This window comes from Strix uralensis, chromosome 13 (genome assembly GCF_047716275.1).
Source record: "Strix uralensis isolate ZFMK-TIS-50842 chromosome 13, bStrUra1, whole genome shotgun sequence".
Classification (NCBI taxonomy): domain Eukaryota; kingdom Metazoa; phylum Chordata; class Aves; order Strigiformes; family Strigidae; genus Strix; species Strix uralensis.
In genome coordinates, this window is record NC_133984.1 from 10,602,059 (window position 1) to 10,618,570 (window position 16,512).

At 45.6% G+C, this 16,512-nt stretch overlaps 1 protein-coding gene across 1 annotated transcript; it reads left to right on the plus strand.

The window, feature by feature from the left end:
* IL13RA2 (interleukin 13 receptor subunit alpha 2) lies at window positions 1-14,901 on the plus strand. Its single transcript, XM_074882339.1, has 10 exons — window positions 1-176; window positions 1,942-2,100; window positions 5,644-5,795; window positions 7,905-8,058; window positions 8,523-8,643; window positions 10,471-10,655; window positions 11,793-11,950; window positions 12,764-12,908; window positions 13,562-13,664; window positions 14,586-14,901. The coding sequence occupies exons 2-10, from the start codon at window positions 2,022-2,024 to the stop codon at window positions 14,626-14,628; spliced, it is 1,140 nt and encodes a 379-aa protein (XP_074738440.1). The 5' UTR covers window positions 1-176; window positions 1,942-2,021; the 3' UTR covers window positions 14,629-14,901.
* Window positions 14,902-16,512: the final 1,611 nt, after the last annotated feature.

Here is a 16,512-nt window from a genome sequence, read left to right on the forward strand (position 1 = left end):
GATCATGTGGCAAGTGCCAAACGTTACAGGGTGGCATCTGATCCCTGAAGAGAACAGGCGGAACTCTTTAAAAACTTCCAGATTTCTGCAAAATGCAAGGTTTTGAGCAGCCATAAGGCTGCTGAGGAGCTCAGCACTCCAGAGGCAGACAGGACCCCACACAATTAGAGGCCCAGGTAAGAACACTTTGCTGTTTTTCTGTGTAAGCCTTTGTTTATTTTCACTTGCCTTGTGAAACCATGTGAATATGTTAATTAACTGTACTGGAAATGGAAAAAAAGCTTCCTCTACTAACATTCATGCACAGTCCTTGGATGCTGTTACTCACCAGCTGTGAGTTATAGCTGCTGCTTTTCCCAGCTCTGTACGCCGGCTCTCCTTATCATTGCATCCTTGTACTGAATTATGAGACCTTTCTGAGGCAGAGACTTATGCATACAACCAGGTTCGTACTGACACAAGTTTTATGTTGTGTTCGATGTGTTAAGAAGTAATTCTGGTAATTTCTTCTGACTTCTCCATACGTTCTCATTTCACAGTGAAACAGAAAAATTACTGGTATTGATTATACTTATGTGATGGATTTGGGGGGATTTTATATTAATTTATATTGAAAATTAGCTCTTAAAATTCCTGTGTATTTTTAATTGCTGACATGTGTTGCCAGTTAGAATTTCTAGTTAATTTAAACTCTCCCCCCCGACCCTGCACAACCTGTCTTCTCCGACTACCTGGAGCCACTTCTTCAAATGATGGGGTTTTTGTAGTCCCCAGCTCTCATATTTCCCAAAGTCCCTCTGACTTGAAACTCTACCATTCAGCAGACCCCCAATTTCTTATTGTCGCCCTGTAGCCATGGGTGCTGAGGAGTAAGCAGCCATGCCAGACTATGACCTGGGAGTCCACTTTTATAGCCAAGGCTGTGTGGACAATATAAAGCAAGTTTGTAATCTGAAAGGAGCTCAGTGATGCCTTGTGTGTTCATGTAGCTGTCACCATGTTGTTACACAAGCAGAGTTCAAGCAGTGGCTTCAAGCTTTCAGAAAGATTGATATCTATATATTTACACCTATATGTATATCTAATCTATCTGATCAATCTCTCTCTCTCTCTCCCCCCATCTCTATCTAATCTATACTATACTTGTATCTATACATAAAAATTAAAGAAGATTTTTTTTTTTTTTTAACCTGTAATCCATGTGCTTTCTGGCATGGGGAAGCTGGTGTGTCCATAGGGAGTGATTCTACCCACCTTCAGCATGAAATCTGAAGGAAGGAGAAGCCTCCCCTGGAAACTCTGCTCCTCTCTCCCTCTCAGTCCCCATCTTCCCTCCAGCAAACCTGCTCAGGAAGAGAAATTTGTACCCTTCAAAAATTATCATGACAACTAAGAAGCCTTCTCACAAGCATACCTACCATTTTTTTTTCTTTGGAGGGTGAATTAGAAAGGAAATTATCTCTCTGGGTTTTTTTTTTTTTTTAGTCACCAAATCCTGAAACAGGAAAGCCAAAAGCACTGGTGACAGCTGCATAAAATGTAGCTGTTTATTGGATAAGACAAGGCTCAGGCATTCTGTTTTGGGTTTTTTTTTAAATGAAAATATCATTGGTCTGAGGTGCTTCCTATGGCAGGCAGGTCAGTCGCTTGGTTGTGTCACTCTTTCCACAGAAGATGTGTGGCAGACAGCTCGGTGACTGAAGTACAGGCTGACATGCCTTCAGAGAATGTGCTTAGCTAGCCAGAAGCTATTTCAAATGAAGCCAAAGTCATCCATGTGTTACCATCCCCAAAAGTTACAACTAAAAGTCCTCTGGGAAATGATTAATCAGACTTGGTAAACGAGTAAAAAGGCGCTTGTTGTCAGTGCTCACTCTGCAGAGGGAATGCCAGAGCCCCACCGGTGTGCTGAAGCCTTTCAACTCCGCTTTATTTCTCCAGCCTCCTTGCACGCGTGCCACAGGACTGCTTTTCTGACACCGCACCCCCTCCGGCCGGAACCCCTGACGTCTGATCTCTGAATGGCTCTCTGGTGGCTTTACGCTCTCTCCATGGCACTGGTGTGGGGCTGCGTGGCATCCTCCTCCTACCACACCACAGGTAAAGCCTGGCGTGCCATTTGTGTTGCTGCCTAACGCGTGCTTCATGTTACCTCAGGCCCTTTATGAAGTTAATCCTTCAAGTGAAGGTTTTCTTGTATGTGTTACAGCGAGTGGCTGATTTATTAACCTGTAATCAATTGTGTAAATATATTGTGTGTTTAGCGGATATTTTTCTGAGTAACTCCAAAAGGAGCAGAAACTGCCTTTGTTTGATTATTGTTTGATATAAAGTTATAAAATATAAGTACCACTTGGATACATAAATGCTTCTGAGCACAGTCCCAGCAGGACAAACCGTGATAGGTGTAAGGAGGGCTTATTCATGACTGAAGAATAATACTTTCTGCTGAAAAAATATTGCTCTGCAAGCTATCATCCATGGCAATGACATTTCAAGCACCCTTTGCTTCAAGCCGTTGAACACCTCTTTGCTGCATCGCACCTGCCAGCCCCAGCTCTTTCGGCCTCCAGTACCTGGCACTTTGCACCCAAAAGCTTTCCTTCTTCAGAGAGATGGTGGCAGGTCTGGCCATCCCTGCTGCAGCTGGTGCACAGTGGAGAGGTGAAAACTTGTCCAGGAGAGAACTGAAAGGCTCCCTGTCCTGCCAGCCAGCACGCATGGAAAGCTGCCAGCAAACATGCTGCTGCCACACCAAGCAAAGCAGCATTGCCTTTAAAAGGGGCTTCTCAAAACACGAAAGCTGCCTGCACCTCTCTTACCAGCATGGAGAAGTGCAGACTTAGAAGATATGGGGGGGGCACCTGGCAGGCTGCCATTTTTCCACTGACAAAATAGGTGGAAAATTGCAAAACTTCTTGCTGCTTGCACCACCTAAGGCACCGCATGGCGCGGGGTAAGGCTGTGGGAGGCAGCTGGGAATAAGCCTGTTCATCATCAAAACTGTGATGCTCGAGTGAGCGTGCACAGCGGGTGGCCCTGAGGGCTGTGGCCACCTAGCCAGCACATTGCTACCTGACTCATCACCATGCAAATCAGGTAGAGAACTTGTTGGTTGGTTTGTTTTCAAGAAACATTCAGGAGAGGCTTTCCTTCAAGACTGGATAACGAAATAGAGTATTTCTAGTCCTGTGTTCTGTGTGAGACTGCTTTGTCATGTAATATTATGAAAATGAGAAACTGCAAGAGGCAGTGCGGACATTTAAAAAACAATCAAATCCCAGAACGTAAGTCCCATCCCAAAAAGAAGCTTTTCCAGTTCCTCTGCAATCCAGTCAAAATTTATTTTGCAAAAATTGCTGTTTACAGTTGCAATTGTTTTGAAAAAAATATCACTGTTTTGTTCAAGCTCAGGATGTAAACACATTTCAGAGCGCTATCCTTTCCAGTCAGAAATTCCGTTCTTGACCAATCTAATCCTCTCTTGACAGCTTATCATCAGGCTCACGTAAAAGCCTAGTAGCTTTTTGCTTCCTTGTTTGCATAGCTGAGAGGCTCAGCGTTTATCCACTCAGGAGGAGCTTCCAGAGCACAGGAGAGTCCAGCTCGCCACCCTGCCAGCAGATCTCCTCAGCCAGCCTGTTATGGGAGTTACACATGCCAGCCACCGTAACAGGGTTCAATTCTAGGACATGGTACACTGGCAATGTGGAAGCCCTCCCTCGCACCGGCCCTGGCGCACTCTCAGCCTGGGCTGGCAGGGGACATTGAAACACCCCTTCACCTTCTCCCCGCTCCCTCCTCGGTGCAGCTATAAATGGCCTTTCTGGACTAGCCACTCCTTCATTTTTTAGCAGCTGCAGCTCTTCAAGTGCCATTCCTGCAGACTTGCTGGCCCCTGTGCTGTTTCTCCCTTTCCGGGACCCTTTGCATGTTTGTGAAGACCCAGGAGGTGGGTGAGATGCCCTCACCTCACCCCTGCTCCTACCTCTGATGCTCACCAAGAGCCCAGCTTGAGCACTCTTTGCACAGGCAGAGCTGCCCGTGCCCCTATTCCCCCTCCTCTGCCTGTGCTGGGAAATCTGTGCCTGTCATAGCATAGCAATATCAGACCCTTGCCTCCTGCAGGAACATGGGGCTGCTGAATACAAGATACTGCACGTGCAGGGCCATGCCTCACTGCCCCTGGAGCTGGAGCAAGCCCACCACCACCCTCTGAACCCAGGCTGCATTCGTGGGACTCAAAGCTGCTGGGAGGGAGAATGTTTTACTTGTTAAACAGAAAAATACATAAAGTCTAATTTTTTTCCAAATTATTATAGTCTATTGTTTCTTGCCCCAGCACCTTCCTAAGTACATTGCCATGATATCCTACTTTGCCATTTAATGTAACAACAAATCTCCCATGGAGCTTTACATGCTGGAAGAATTGGGATCTTAAGACTGCTGCCTGTGGTGTGTTTCATTTGGGAGTTTCCTTAGAAGAAATAAATCCTCCAACGATGTTCTCTGCTAACTTTCCAAGGAGCACATTAAAGTTTGATTTATATCATTGTCTTCCACTGAAAGATATTTTCAGGGTCTGTTTTCACGATTAAAAAAAACAAAAAGAAAAAATGGTGTAAATCCTGGTGAAGATCTGAAAAACGTGGCAGAGAAGCCAGTGACCTGGAGGCCAGACTCAAACACAGAAGTGGTGGCAATGCTATGCAGACACTGCCGGGAGATGGGCTCCAAATCACCTTGAAAAAAGTGTATTATCCAGTGAATATGAAACCCAAATGGATAACCTCACCTCTAGACAGTGGAGAAAAATGACCTCAGAAGTTACAAAAATTAACTTCATTTGAACTAATGAAACTGAACAGCCAAACAGTTTTCAACATGTGAATGACAGCTCCATACAGAACTGGGCTTTTAGGAAGCCTGTCTTAGTACAGAATTAATCCATAATATATGCTGATTTATTAACATATGGCAGCACCTTACAATAGCTTAATAAAAGCCAGATTGACTGTAAAAGCACATTTTTATAAAGCTGATAGATGTCCAAAATAAGAATGATTTTAACTCTCTGCTTTTCTGCTTCTGTATGTTTTTTGTCTTGGTTTTTCATTAATCTTTAATATACTTGAAAGGAATATTTAAAGCAATGTGGGTGATTTGTGTCTGTTACAGTTAAGGAATATAAATTTCCCTGACAGCACGCTGTGATCTGTCATCCTATGCTGGTGTACCCACTGAACACAATGTTTGCAAGGATACTTGTCCTGACAGTGGGTAAATATCATGAGTTAAAAGTAAGCAACTATAGGACTTGAAAGGTCATCCCAGGACAATAGTTTTGCTTAAAACATCTTGAAAAAGAGTGTCAAAGATGTGGCATTCTTTGTGCCTTTTCAATGGTCCTTGAATGTTTTCTCTGAGCAACAGCAAAAACTGTTTTTTGGGGTGTGGGCAGGAGTAAAGCTTGTGCATGTTTGTTGAGAATAGGTTATTAAATAGCCAGGGCTGGACCTGGACCAGCAGTGCTTCCCTCCACATCCAGCAGCTGCGTTTATCATCCCATCAAATTTCACAACTTTTTTTTTTTTAACTTTACATCCACACTCTGTTTTACTCACTGCTTTGTTTTCAATTTAGTTGCTCCCCCACAAGACCTTCAGATCACTGATCCTGGACTCTTAGGTTCTCTCGATATAGAGTGGAAACCCCCACCCAATGTACAAATGTTCAATGAATGCACAGTAAAATACAAGTTTGAATACCGCAACACTGGTGACAGAGACTGGAAGGTAAGACAAAGCACGGTTTAATCCTTTTAAATCCAGGCTATTGTTCTGCCTTTAGTTGCTGCATAGGTTTATGTTTGCATTTCAAGGAGGAGTGGTACCAACGCCGGGTTCCAGCTTTCCATGAAAAAGCCAGACTGTTCCAGTGGTTTCAATCTTTTGCCAAATGAGAATGTGTTTCGAAATGCAACAGCAGCAGCAGCCAGAGAAGGGCTATTTCTGTCAGAGGGTGTGGTGCTTGCTGCCAAAAATAATCCAATAATATCTAGTAACAGTGCTCATTGTAAAAGGCATACACTGTTTAGAAAGTCTTCACAGGGCTTGAACTGAAACTCAGTGTCAACAGATCCTTAGGGATGCAGAGTGGTGAATAAATAAAAGATTAATTTTCATTAATTATCCTAATGCTTTAACATTCTTTTTATCCAGCAGGGTGTTTCTAATTACCATTTACTTTTGCCTTTTAGATATGGTTGACTCTAACTCAGCTCTGTGATAGAATTGTCAGTCTTCTCTCATTGATGTGTAGCAGGGCAATAGCAGACAGGGACAGTACAGGAAGGGTTGTAGGAATATTTTTTGGGAGTGCTTAGAAGATGAAAGCTGCTGCAGGGTTAGAAAGGTAAATAGAGTGGGGAGAGGAGACACTCAGCAATAGGCTGTTTGGTTGGTGCAAGATGCCGAAGAACACATGAAAAATATGCTGAGGATGTCCCCCAACAACCCTAAATACACATTGGTGTCCTGAAAGAAAGGGAGATTTTTTTGCACAATCCTAAAGCAGGAGTGCTAGAGAGCTTGCCAGCTCAAGAGACCAGGAAGAGGGAGAAGGAGTAGTCACATTGGGTTTGCAGTGCTGTGGACCTCAGCCTGTTGCTGTCAACGGTTTCTGCATGAGCTGCTCATCTGCCCCAGGCAGCAAAGCCAAGGCTGCCAGGCTGTGCTCAGCCACCCTGCAAATGGGTTTTGGCCCAGCCATCCCATGGGAGCCTGGAGAGCACAGTGCCTCCCACCCCATTTCAGCTATGGATTGCAATTGCGAGGTCATGGAAAGGGTCTCTTCAACCTGACATCGATCATGTCACACTCCCAGCCATGGAGCAGCGTGCAGCTGTGCAGATTCTTCTGTGATGATTAACTGGCATTTAAAAAGCACAAAGGAAGAAAGAATTGCAGTTTAAAAAACACATCAGAATGCCCTAGTCACAAGAGATAAAAGTGTCTTACACAAGCAGATCTAAAAAGTAGAAAAAATCACCTCCAGTATCTTGCCAAAATCTTGACCCCAGATAAGGTCATGAAGAGTCAGTCTGAAAAACATTCATGGGACATCAGCGGAAGCAAGAGTCATCGATGTCTGTTAGAAACACATGTCTCAACACAGCTCTTACACTCCGGGACTGCTGACAAAAAGCCTGACTGTGGTGCTGTGCCATTGCAGTTCCTGCTGTGGCACACGTGTGCATTTTACAGCACGCTACTTCTGTCCTGCTTGGGCTAACGTGACACTTACTCTCTCTCATCATTTGTTGTAACTCTTGACAACTTATTTTGCCCTTGTGTAAAGCAAGGGGGAGTAAGTCTGAGGAAAAAAAAAAAAGAAAAACCTTCAAAGAGGGTGCTCAAAAGTCCTGCAAAGGGCTAAGCCTAGTGGCATGCGATGGTGAGCTCGTGCTGCGCTGCCTGGCTGCTGCTCCATCCTTGCAGGGTGTGGTTGTGCTTCCCATGGGAACCACCAGTTACAAGACTCGTTGTTTCTTGTGTTTCTGATTATCTCACTTGATGAACAAGTGCTTTTTGTCTGGATTTACTGTGGTATCCTTGTCAGAGCCTCCCCGGTGCTCCGGGCTGGTGAAGATCCCTTGAAACAAAGTCTGATCTCTCTTGTTGTTGCTGGTGTCCTGTGGGGTGGAAGGACTGGGACCCAGCGAGGCTGGGCAGAGCAGGTGGTACAAGAGTGCTGGAGAAGCAATGGGCTGGAGAAGCAGGACAGAAATGTAAAGAAACATTAGAGCACACAAATGATAGTACTCACAGCTAGAGCAATAATAGCTAATTCTGCAGCCCACTTAGCAACAAAAGAGTTGCTTATAAAATCTGTCTTTGAACCAGGTTATTTTTACTAGGAAGCTAAAATGCAGAGTTGGATTTGACCTCAGCAAGACTGCTGAAGTGAAGGTACAGACACTGCTCGAAGGACGGTGTACCGACAACGTGGAGGTGCAAAGTGACTGGATTTATGCTACCTTTCAGGTCCCATTGCAAGGTTAGGAGCAGCCTTTAGTACCTGGTGTAGTTTTGCACTTTGCATGAGACTGTTGCATGAACCACTGCTGGCCGGAGGGTTGCTGGATGGAAGCCATTGCAGGGCTTGTTGAGATATAAGATGCCAGGGCATCTCTGCTTCCACTGGCTGTGGTTGTGGTTACTGGATACTTGGGGCTCATTTCCCTCTGCTCATACCCCAGCTCTGCTGGGTTGCCCTGCACGAGCTTCACTGCTGAATGAAAAGGTCAGTTATACATCTTTCTGCTCTAAGTACAGTGAAGATTTTATAGGAAACAGAGCACTTGGCAGCAAAACTATCTAATAACGGTGACTGGCCTTCTTTTCTTTCCTTTTTTGTCTTTCAACAGCAGCACACAATTGTTCAAAGACATAAAATGGTATTTCTGCTGGGCCTGACTGGTACATTGCTAAAATAGTGGTTATTTCTTTCTCATTTGACAGGAAAACTGGAATCAGAGGTTCAGAATTTCCACTGCATCTATCATGACTGGGAATACCTCAAGTGCACTTGGCAACCAGGTCTTCTTGCTCCTCACGGTGTACATTATGGACTATATTATTGGTATGTATCAGCAAAATAGAAAAACATTCAGGCAGCAATCACGGGAACCTCTCAGGGTACTAAAATGCCACAGCAAATATGCTTTTTTGACTGTCAATGCTATTACACGATCCACCTAGACTGAGCAGAAATAACGCTCCATGCAACATGTGCCTTCTGGCAAGGAAATACCAAATCACTTCTTCCTTAAAATGAGGCTCGTGCTGACCTTCTACAGGGAGTACCTTCTCCCATCCTTTCCCTTTTATTCACCCCTGTGGAGTGTTTTCTGCATGTTGTCCATCACGAAGCCTCATGCTTTCCCTTTGCTGGACATACCTGGATCATTCTGGCTACACATCTCCTTTGATCACAGTGCATATATCTCTATAGGATAGGATTCAGCAGGAGGTTACCAAGCTCAGTGAACCCTACACAAAGAGCAGGGCTTCTTGGCGACTAACAGTTTCTGCCTTCAAATATATTTTCATAGCCTTAGCACGTCTCATACAAGCAAATATGCCGCCAAATGGTTAGTAATAATGCATGTTTCTCAATTGTTTCTTTTATACTGCTGTCTAATGATTCTGTTCTGCAAGAAAAACAAAGCTAGACTTAAGTGTTTTTTGACAAAGTAAATGTTGTATTTGTGCTTAAATTCCCATGACACTATGGTAAGGATGACTAGTCAGGAAATCATTGGTTTTCATGCCTTTGGGCTATGTGTAGTAAACCGTAGCTGCTTTTTAAAAATAGTTTCCATATAGCTCTTGGAAATAGTCTTCAAAGCAGAAACACTGATTTAAAACCATTTTGCTAATTACAAAGATCTGCTTCAAAGAAACCATGGAAATTTCATGATTCTTTCCTAAAAAAAAAGAACCACAAAAAACCCCAACAAACCCACCCTTACTTAACTGCCTGTAACAAAACCAGGCATTTGGTTCTGAGTCCCATTGGGTAACGAGAGTGGGTGGGAACAGAGCCATGGCATCCTTTGATCTCTGAGTTAATTTTTATAGCACTGTCACATGAAGTTTTTCCTCCAAACATAATGTGCTATGCAGGGAGACTTTCATTAGGTGCAGAGTACAGAGGCCAGATTCAGGCCTGTCTCAAGAGCACTAACCCAGCAGGAGTCTTAAAAGGTAATACAAAACACTACTTAGTATTTCCAGAATGGGACCAGCAGCTCAGCTTTGGGGAGCAGCCCCCAAAGACAGGAGGCAGTTGGAGAGGACAGTGTTGTGGTTGCACATTAGCTAATAACCAGCAAAGTCCTCCTTCACTCCCAGCCCTGGGTTTCCATTGCGTTTCCATGTTGATGCATGGGATCTACCTGCAGTCAGCCATAGCAGCCCCTTAACACTCATTACATTCGTGGCATGTCACCTGCCACAAACCTCTTCATTTTGGCTTGGGAGGGGACCTTTCTGCAACTCTGGAGTTGGTGACTGATGGTGCCCCATGGGATGATGGGTGTCTGTGTTAAGTAGGGGCCAGATCCTGCCCTGGCTCCACTCACACAGGGGCACCTCATGAGGCCTCTTGTGCTCCAGGAATGGACTGGAGGAGAGGCTGACACAGCCTACAAACCAACCTGGGAAGCCATCTGTGCATGTTAATTTGGTTTTCCCTCCTCCCCACACATTTCCCATGGAAGGAGTCCAGGTGACCAATGCATAACACTGTGCTTTGGATCACTTGCAAAAGGCAAAGGGCGGGTAGGATATAGGCAATACTCGAGGCTTAGGTCGAATCTTTAAAAAAAATGCCTTACCCAAGTAGTAACTGCCATTGCTTTGGTTTTTTTTTTTTTTTCTTTCTGTTTTCCTAATACACCCCTAGGTACGAGGGGCTGGGCCACGCAGCGCAGTGTGATGACTATATTCAGGATCATGGTATAAACATCGGCTGCATGTTGCAAAATCTGAGCCAGGCAGAATATAAGGATCTGAGCATTTGTGTCAATGGTTCGGCGGCAGCCACTCTGCTACGGCCGTTGTACGTCACCCTTCGCCTTCACAACCTAGGTAACACTTGCAGGAAAGCAGCAGGGCTCTGGGGACCTGCACGGCCACCCAAGGCTCACCTCTGTCACAAGGGGGTTCAAACAAATGTGTGCTCTTGTAGATGGGTGGCTGTAATGTGTCTGTGTGGATTTCCCCCTGGAGAAGGGGCTGTGGCATACGCCACACAGGACTTTAGTTTCCAGCAGTGTTTGCAGGTGAGCAACACCACTCAGCGCCCACCCCAGAGGGTCAGTGGGTGCCTCCAAGTGCTGCGCTTGGCAGCTGGACAGTTTGGGACATAAATGGTCTGCCAGGCAGATGGCAGAGCAGCTATGGGGTTTTTGGCTTGAGCAGCTATGGGTTTTTTAGCTCTGGCAGCACCACCACAGAGGTGGCTTCATTTACTCCTGCTGGAATTGAAACCTCTGCTCTGCTCCTGCAAGCACAGAAGAGATCTTTGGACTTTGCTGTTCAAACCAAGCTAAGGGCTGGGGAGAATTGAGTGCAATGTGTGATGGGGTCTGCTAGAGCAAAGGTGGTTTTCAAACCCATCAGAGACAGGGAAAGGAAGCAAAGCACAGTATGATGTATAACCTGATACATGTACTCACTCTTTATTGTGGGCACTTATCATGCTGATGCATCTACCCATGTGTAAATGTCAGGGGATAAATAGCTAGTTCTCCAGTTGAGTCACGGGCTAATAAGCAAGATTCCTGGATTCAATTAGTGCTTTATGTGTGGCTTTGGGCACTTGACATAGACCAGAGCCTCTCCTGGGATGAGGCCAACACTGTTGCGGGCTCTCACTGCAGGGGCTGAGGCAGCCCTTGCAGCACAGGGAGCTCTGGCCGGCTGCACCGAGGGGAACATGCTGAGCACAATGCTCTCACCCCAGTGTTTCAAAACCCCTGCACTGCAGCTCAGAGCAAGGACCTAGCCCAGCCCACGTGTCAAGTTAAAATTTAAGAACCCACCCTCCAGCCTCAGTGCTATCCTGCTCCTGCAGCATCATGGCCGATAGCAATGGGAGCTCAGAAATCCCATCAGTGGGGAAAATGGGAAGAGATTGGTGGTGATTAACTGAAGCCTTTCCCACCAGGAGCTGCTTGATTGCATCTCTTGATTTTCTTTCTCTCTTTTTGTTCCCCCCACAAGCCAAGCCCTCGCCTCCGAAGCACCTGGTGGTTTCCATGTCTGCGTCTGAGGAGCTCCACGTGGCATGGAGCCCCCCAGGTGGTGAAACGCCCCCCCAGTGCCTGGAGTACGAGGTTCAGCTGGCAGAAGATCAGGGAGAAGCCAAGGCTGCCTGGGCGGTAGGGACAACACACACTATGCCGCTGGGAGGGGAAGGGGTGGGGGAACCCTTCTTGATGGCCAGCAGTGGGGAGGCATACCAGAAAATTGGGGTTCGCACCAAGTTGCGGGTGGCATGTTAGCTACCGTGTGCACAGACTGTGCAGAGATGTTAGCTGCTGCTGGGGGAAAACACTGACCGGCTGCTCCATTGCACATGTTCCTACTTAACACCCTGACCTACAGCTGCAGCATTTGCTTTAGCAGTAACAGATCCCAGCGCAAGTCTCTGAGCGATTGCTTTCTCAGGCCTCCCGCCTGTTATCTCAGAAAGCTGTCATCACAGAAATTGAAAGGTTGTTGTGGTTTGTTTTCCTGAATACGGTGGCAATTTTTGGTTCAACGAAACTGTAATTCTGATCTCTCCAAACAAGTGGCCTGGGGGAAAACATGTCTTTTATGCGTGGTGCTTTTTCCTTGTGCGTTATCCAGGTGCAGTTCTGATAGCAAAAATGGCAAGAACCAATCAATCATAGGGAACATTTGACACGAGTCTTCTTAGCTAATTTAATGAAAGATTCCATAAATGAACAGGCGGAAATGGCAACATGCATGATGGTGCCCACCAGAATGTATGTATTTTCAGTAGATTCACCTCCATAATAATCTTATTGGCATTAGCTGGTCCAAAACTATTATGAAAACATTTAAAACTGCCAAAGCATAATCCAAGGGTTTACAGAGCCTGGAGAGTTAGCCTCTGGCCATGACAGAGAGCTACTGGTGGTGGCACATAATTCCTTGACATTTGTTCTCTCTGTTTTGTTTCTCAGTCTATGTCAACCCAAATGGAAACCACTTTAACAATTTCCAGAGCAAATCAAAGCCGCATTTCATGTGTTCGTGTCAGGGGGAGAACAAATATTTTCTGTGCTGACCAGGGCTTTTGGAGTGAATGGACGCAGGAGTGTTTCTCTGGTATGGAACCCAAAGTAACCAGCGTTTCTTTTACATCCTTTATAAAGCCTGCTTGAGACTAGGCACTGATGGCTGCCATGGCCGTCTGCTGGTGTCCAGCACTGGAGGTGGGATCCTGGTTTAGTTACACCCTCAACCTACTCCAGCACAGCCATTCCTACAGCTTTGCCTCTCCAGTGCACTCAGCAGGCAAGCCCCAAAATATTAACGCTTCTGCACCAGCACCTTTCCCCACTGCACAGGGACAGCGGTGATGGAGGAGTGACTGCTTTGCAAGAGAGGGCACATGGTACTTGGAGTCTCTCTGCAGGGCATCCTCCTGGCTGCCCCACGCCACAGATCAGCTCCTTTGAACCCCACAGGCTCTATAGGGCTGTCTCTGTGTGCACTGGCTCTGCTGCAAGATGCAGAAGGCAAGGAAGAGCCGCATAGCCGTGGCTACATATATATGCAGGATATATGTTATCCTGAAGGAGTATGTTACCCTATACAGTAACATATACCTGGCATATATCCGAAGCAGATAAATAAATACATGTAAGGTAACAAACCTCAATGCACTGAGTTTGCATCTGAGCCCAAGCTTTGTAAGAGGTAATATGACCCATTCTGGAAACTAGCGTTTTGTTATTTGCTGTCATTTATCTTTGCAGTGTCCAGAAAAGAGGACAAGCAGCTATTTATCCTCATTCCAGTCATTCTGAGTTTGTCAAGTAGCCTCATAATATTTATGTTGATTGGCCAGTGCAAGAAAAGGTAAGCACAAAGGCAGCCTGTCCATGCAATGTGCTTTTATGTGGGTTTCTCAGACTAGTTATAAATGAAACAATGTATTAAATACTAAAAGCCAAACATTAGTAGATGCTCTAAGATTGGACACCAAACAACAGTTTATTTTCAGGAAATAACCTTGTAAGTATGGCTGTTTCTGATATGAAATGCCTCACAACAATCCATAAACTCAGAGCAGAGACCCAAATCCTGCTCATACGAGCCTAGGCCGCTTCTCTTAAATGCAGCAAAGTTACTTGCATGTGCAGCAGCATAAATAATGTCATTATCTTGCCCCAAATTGATCAGGCAGCAGAGATTTGTGCTGGTTGTGTTAAAGAAGTGCCATTTTTACAGGCTAAGGCCTCAATGTCTTTGCACTCCCATCCCAGTTGTTTGCATTCATGTCAATGACAGCACATGGGGAAAGCAGATGCAGTGGGTGAATTTGCCTGGATCCAAATTATTGGTACTGATGACATTTCTTCATGTCTGAAGGATCACTTAGAGGGAACTGATCCCCTGGTACTGATAACTATTATCTTTTTCTTATGGCCATATAGTGTAAGCAAGTGGGTAGCTTTTTGAATATGCCTTTCAATGCATAACTGGTGAGGGAGAAGTAGCTATAGAAATACCTTCATGTTGACCTCGGAGATGAACTAATACGTATTTGGTAGGTCAATGCATGGAGTCTGAGACACACACTCCTTCATCTTTGTTTTGTATCTGCTTTTCAAATGTTTTGGTTCGTGAAATTTTAACAAAGTGTAGGTGCTAGCAAGAAAACTGTGGAAAGCAAATACTTCCCACATTGCCACTGGGATGCGACAATGTGTGACGGGGATGCTGTAGCATGTCCCCAGCTGTCTCTCGGTGCTGGGAATAAGTCTGTGCCCATTTCAGATCCCCAGCAGGAAAGCCATTGCATGAATCAGTGGGATGCTGACTCTGCGACTGCTGTACTGCTTGTGTTTGATGGATTGCTCTTAGAACATAATCCGAAGGACAGCCAAGAAGCCCTGAGCTTTCTATAGCCCACGTGGGTCTTCCCTACCTGCTGCCATTTACGAGGCTGGCTGTTGCAATTCAAGTTCTCAACGGGCCCAGGAAAACATTGGAGGAGTTTTAAACTGACTCTGGTGCAAGCTGTTTCTGACAGGACAAAGGAGAAAAAGGAGGCAGTGGAAACTGCCATGAATAAAGATAACACATTGCTCTGTGGGTTTGTTGGGTTTTTTTAAGGACTCTAGAAATCTGTCAACATGACACACACTGAAAGGCAGCACCTTACACACAATGCTAGGTACAAACACCTGCATCTAGCCACTGTACACCACCTTGCTCTCACCATGTCTTCCTGGTCCCCACTTAGCCTGCTGAGAGCATCTAAATGCTGAACGTGAGCTACTTGAGCTATTTATTTCATTAACTGATATGCCTTATCTGTTGCAAAGCTGAGGTGGGGAGGCCTTGAGAGAAACTTTTGCTGTAAGAAGGCATGATCACAGCTACTGCAAAGGACAGGTACTTCAGAGAAGTGAGGGTTACTCTGGCAAAGCCAGTGTGGGAACTTCTCTAGGAAGCGGGCAGTGGTACCAGAATTCAATGAAGCACCCAAGATGTCTCTCAACACCATGTATTCAGCTGATGAAATTGCTGACTGATTTTTAAGGAATCATTCCCTATGATGATAATAAAAATTTTTAAAAATCGGTACTAGATGAGACACTGTCCTCCAAGCCCATTCTCGTTTTTTTTGGTCAAAGAACTAACCAACTCAGACCCAGAGATTTAGTGTGCTTTCATTTCATCTGAACAACCCAGAAAATGTATTTTCTTGCATGAGCATGTATTCAAAATGGGAATTTCTAGTGAACAGTGGAAGCTCAGAGAGAAAATCAAGTTTGCGTCAATCAGCTATGTAAAGAGCCATGCTAATCCAATCAGGCACAAAACAACAGAGCAAGTGCTGTCTTACACATCCAACTGCAAAATTATTCAATATCAGCTGCTTCCACTGCTAAATGGGCAACAAGCCAATGTTATTTGGGGAGCAACCAGAGGAGAAAAGCACCAGAAAAAAGTGGTCTATGCACAGACTGGAGCAGAAATGAAGTTTCCTGGCTGTCATTTTGATGAGACAACCTCTGCCTCTACTGTCTCCTGGGGCTTCTGGCGAGTCAGCATTGGATGGCTTTACGTTTAAAAATACCCATAAGCATGCAATGGGCATTAAAAATTAGAACTGGAGAAGGGAACTAGACTTGCAAGCCACTGACTGATCTAACAGAGAAGGGGAAATTAACCATGAGAGAGGGAAGGAATCAGGAATAAAGCTGGCTTGGCCCAGAAGCAGGCCCCAGCCCCAGCTCAGGGAGACCTGGCCTGCAGACATCTCCAAAACATGCTCATCACAGCGATTCAAGGGAATGCACCGTCCATACAACAGGCCCGATGCAAGAGGCTCAGGACAGCATATCCTCTGTGCAATGGGAGAGATCAGCTCTTTGCTTGCTGCCCTCCTGCAAGCTGCAGAGTCCCCTTCCTTCCCTCTCTGGTGTCCAGCAGGATTTTTGCAGCAACAAGGGGCACAGCCCAGAGCCCACAGCTGCCCCTGGCCAGCACAGCACAAATATTTTGCTCTGAGTTTCTCTGGAGGCTGGGCTGTGTGCACCTCCCTGCAGAGCAATGGGCCATCAGGGCCAGGCAGTCTCTGGGAGTACCAAGCCTGGATCTCCTGCTCTGCAAGACCAGGATGAGGAGAAATGCTCAGCCAAGCTCATTCTAGGGTTTTCAGGTACCTTCAGGAACTAGAGGACTTTGGCACATC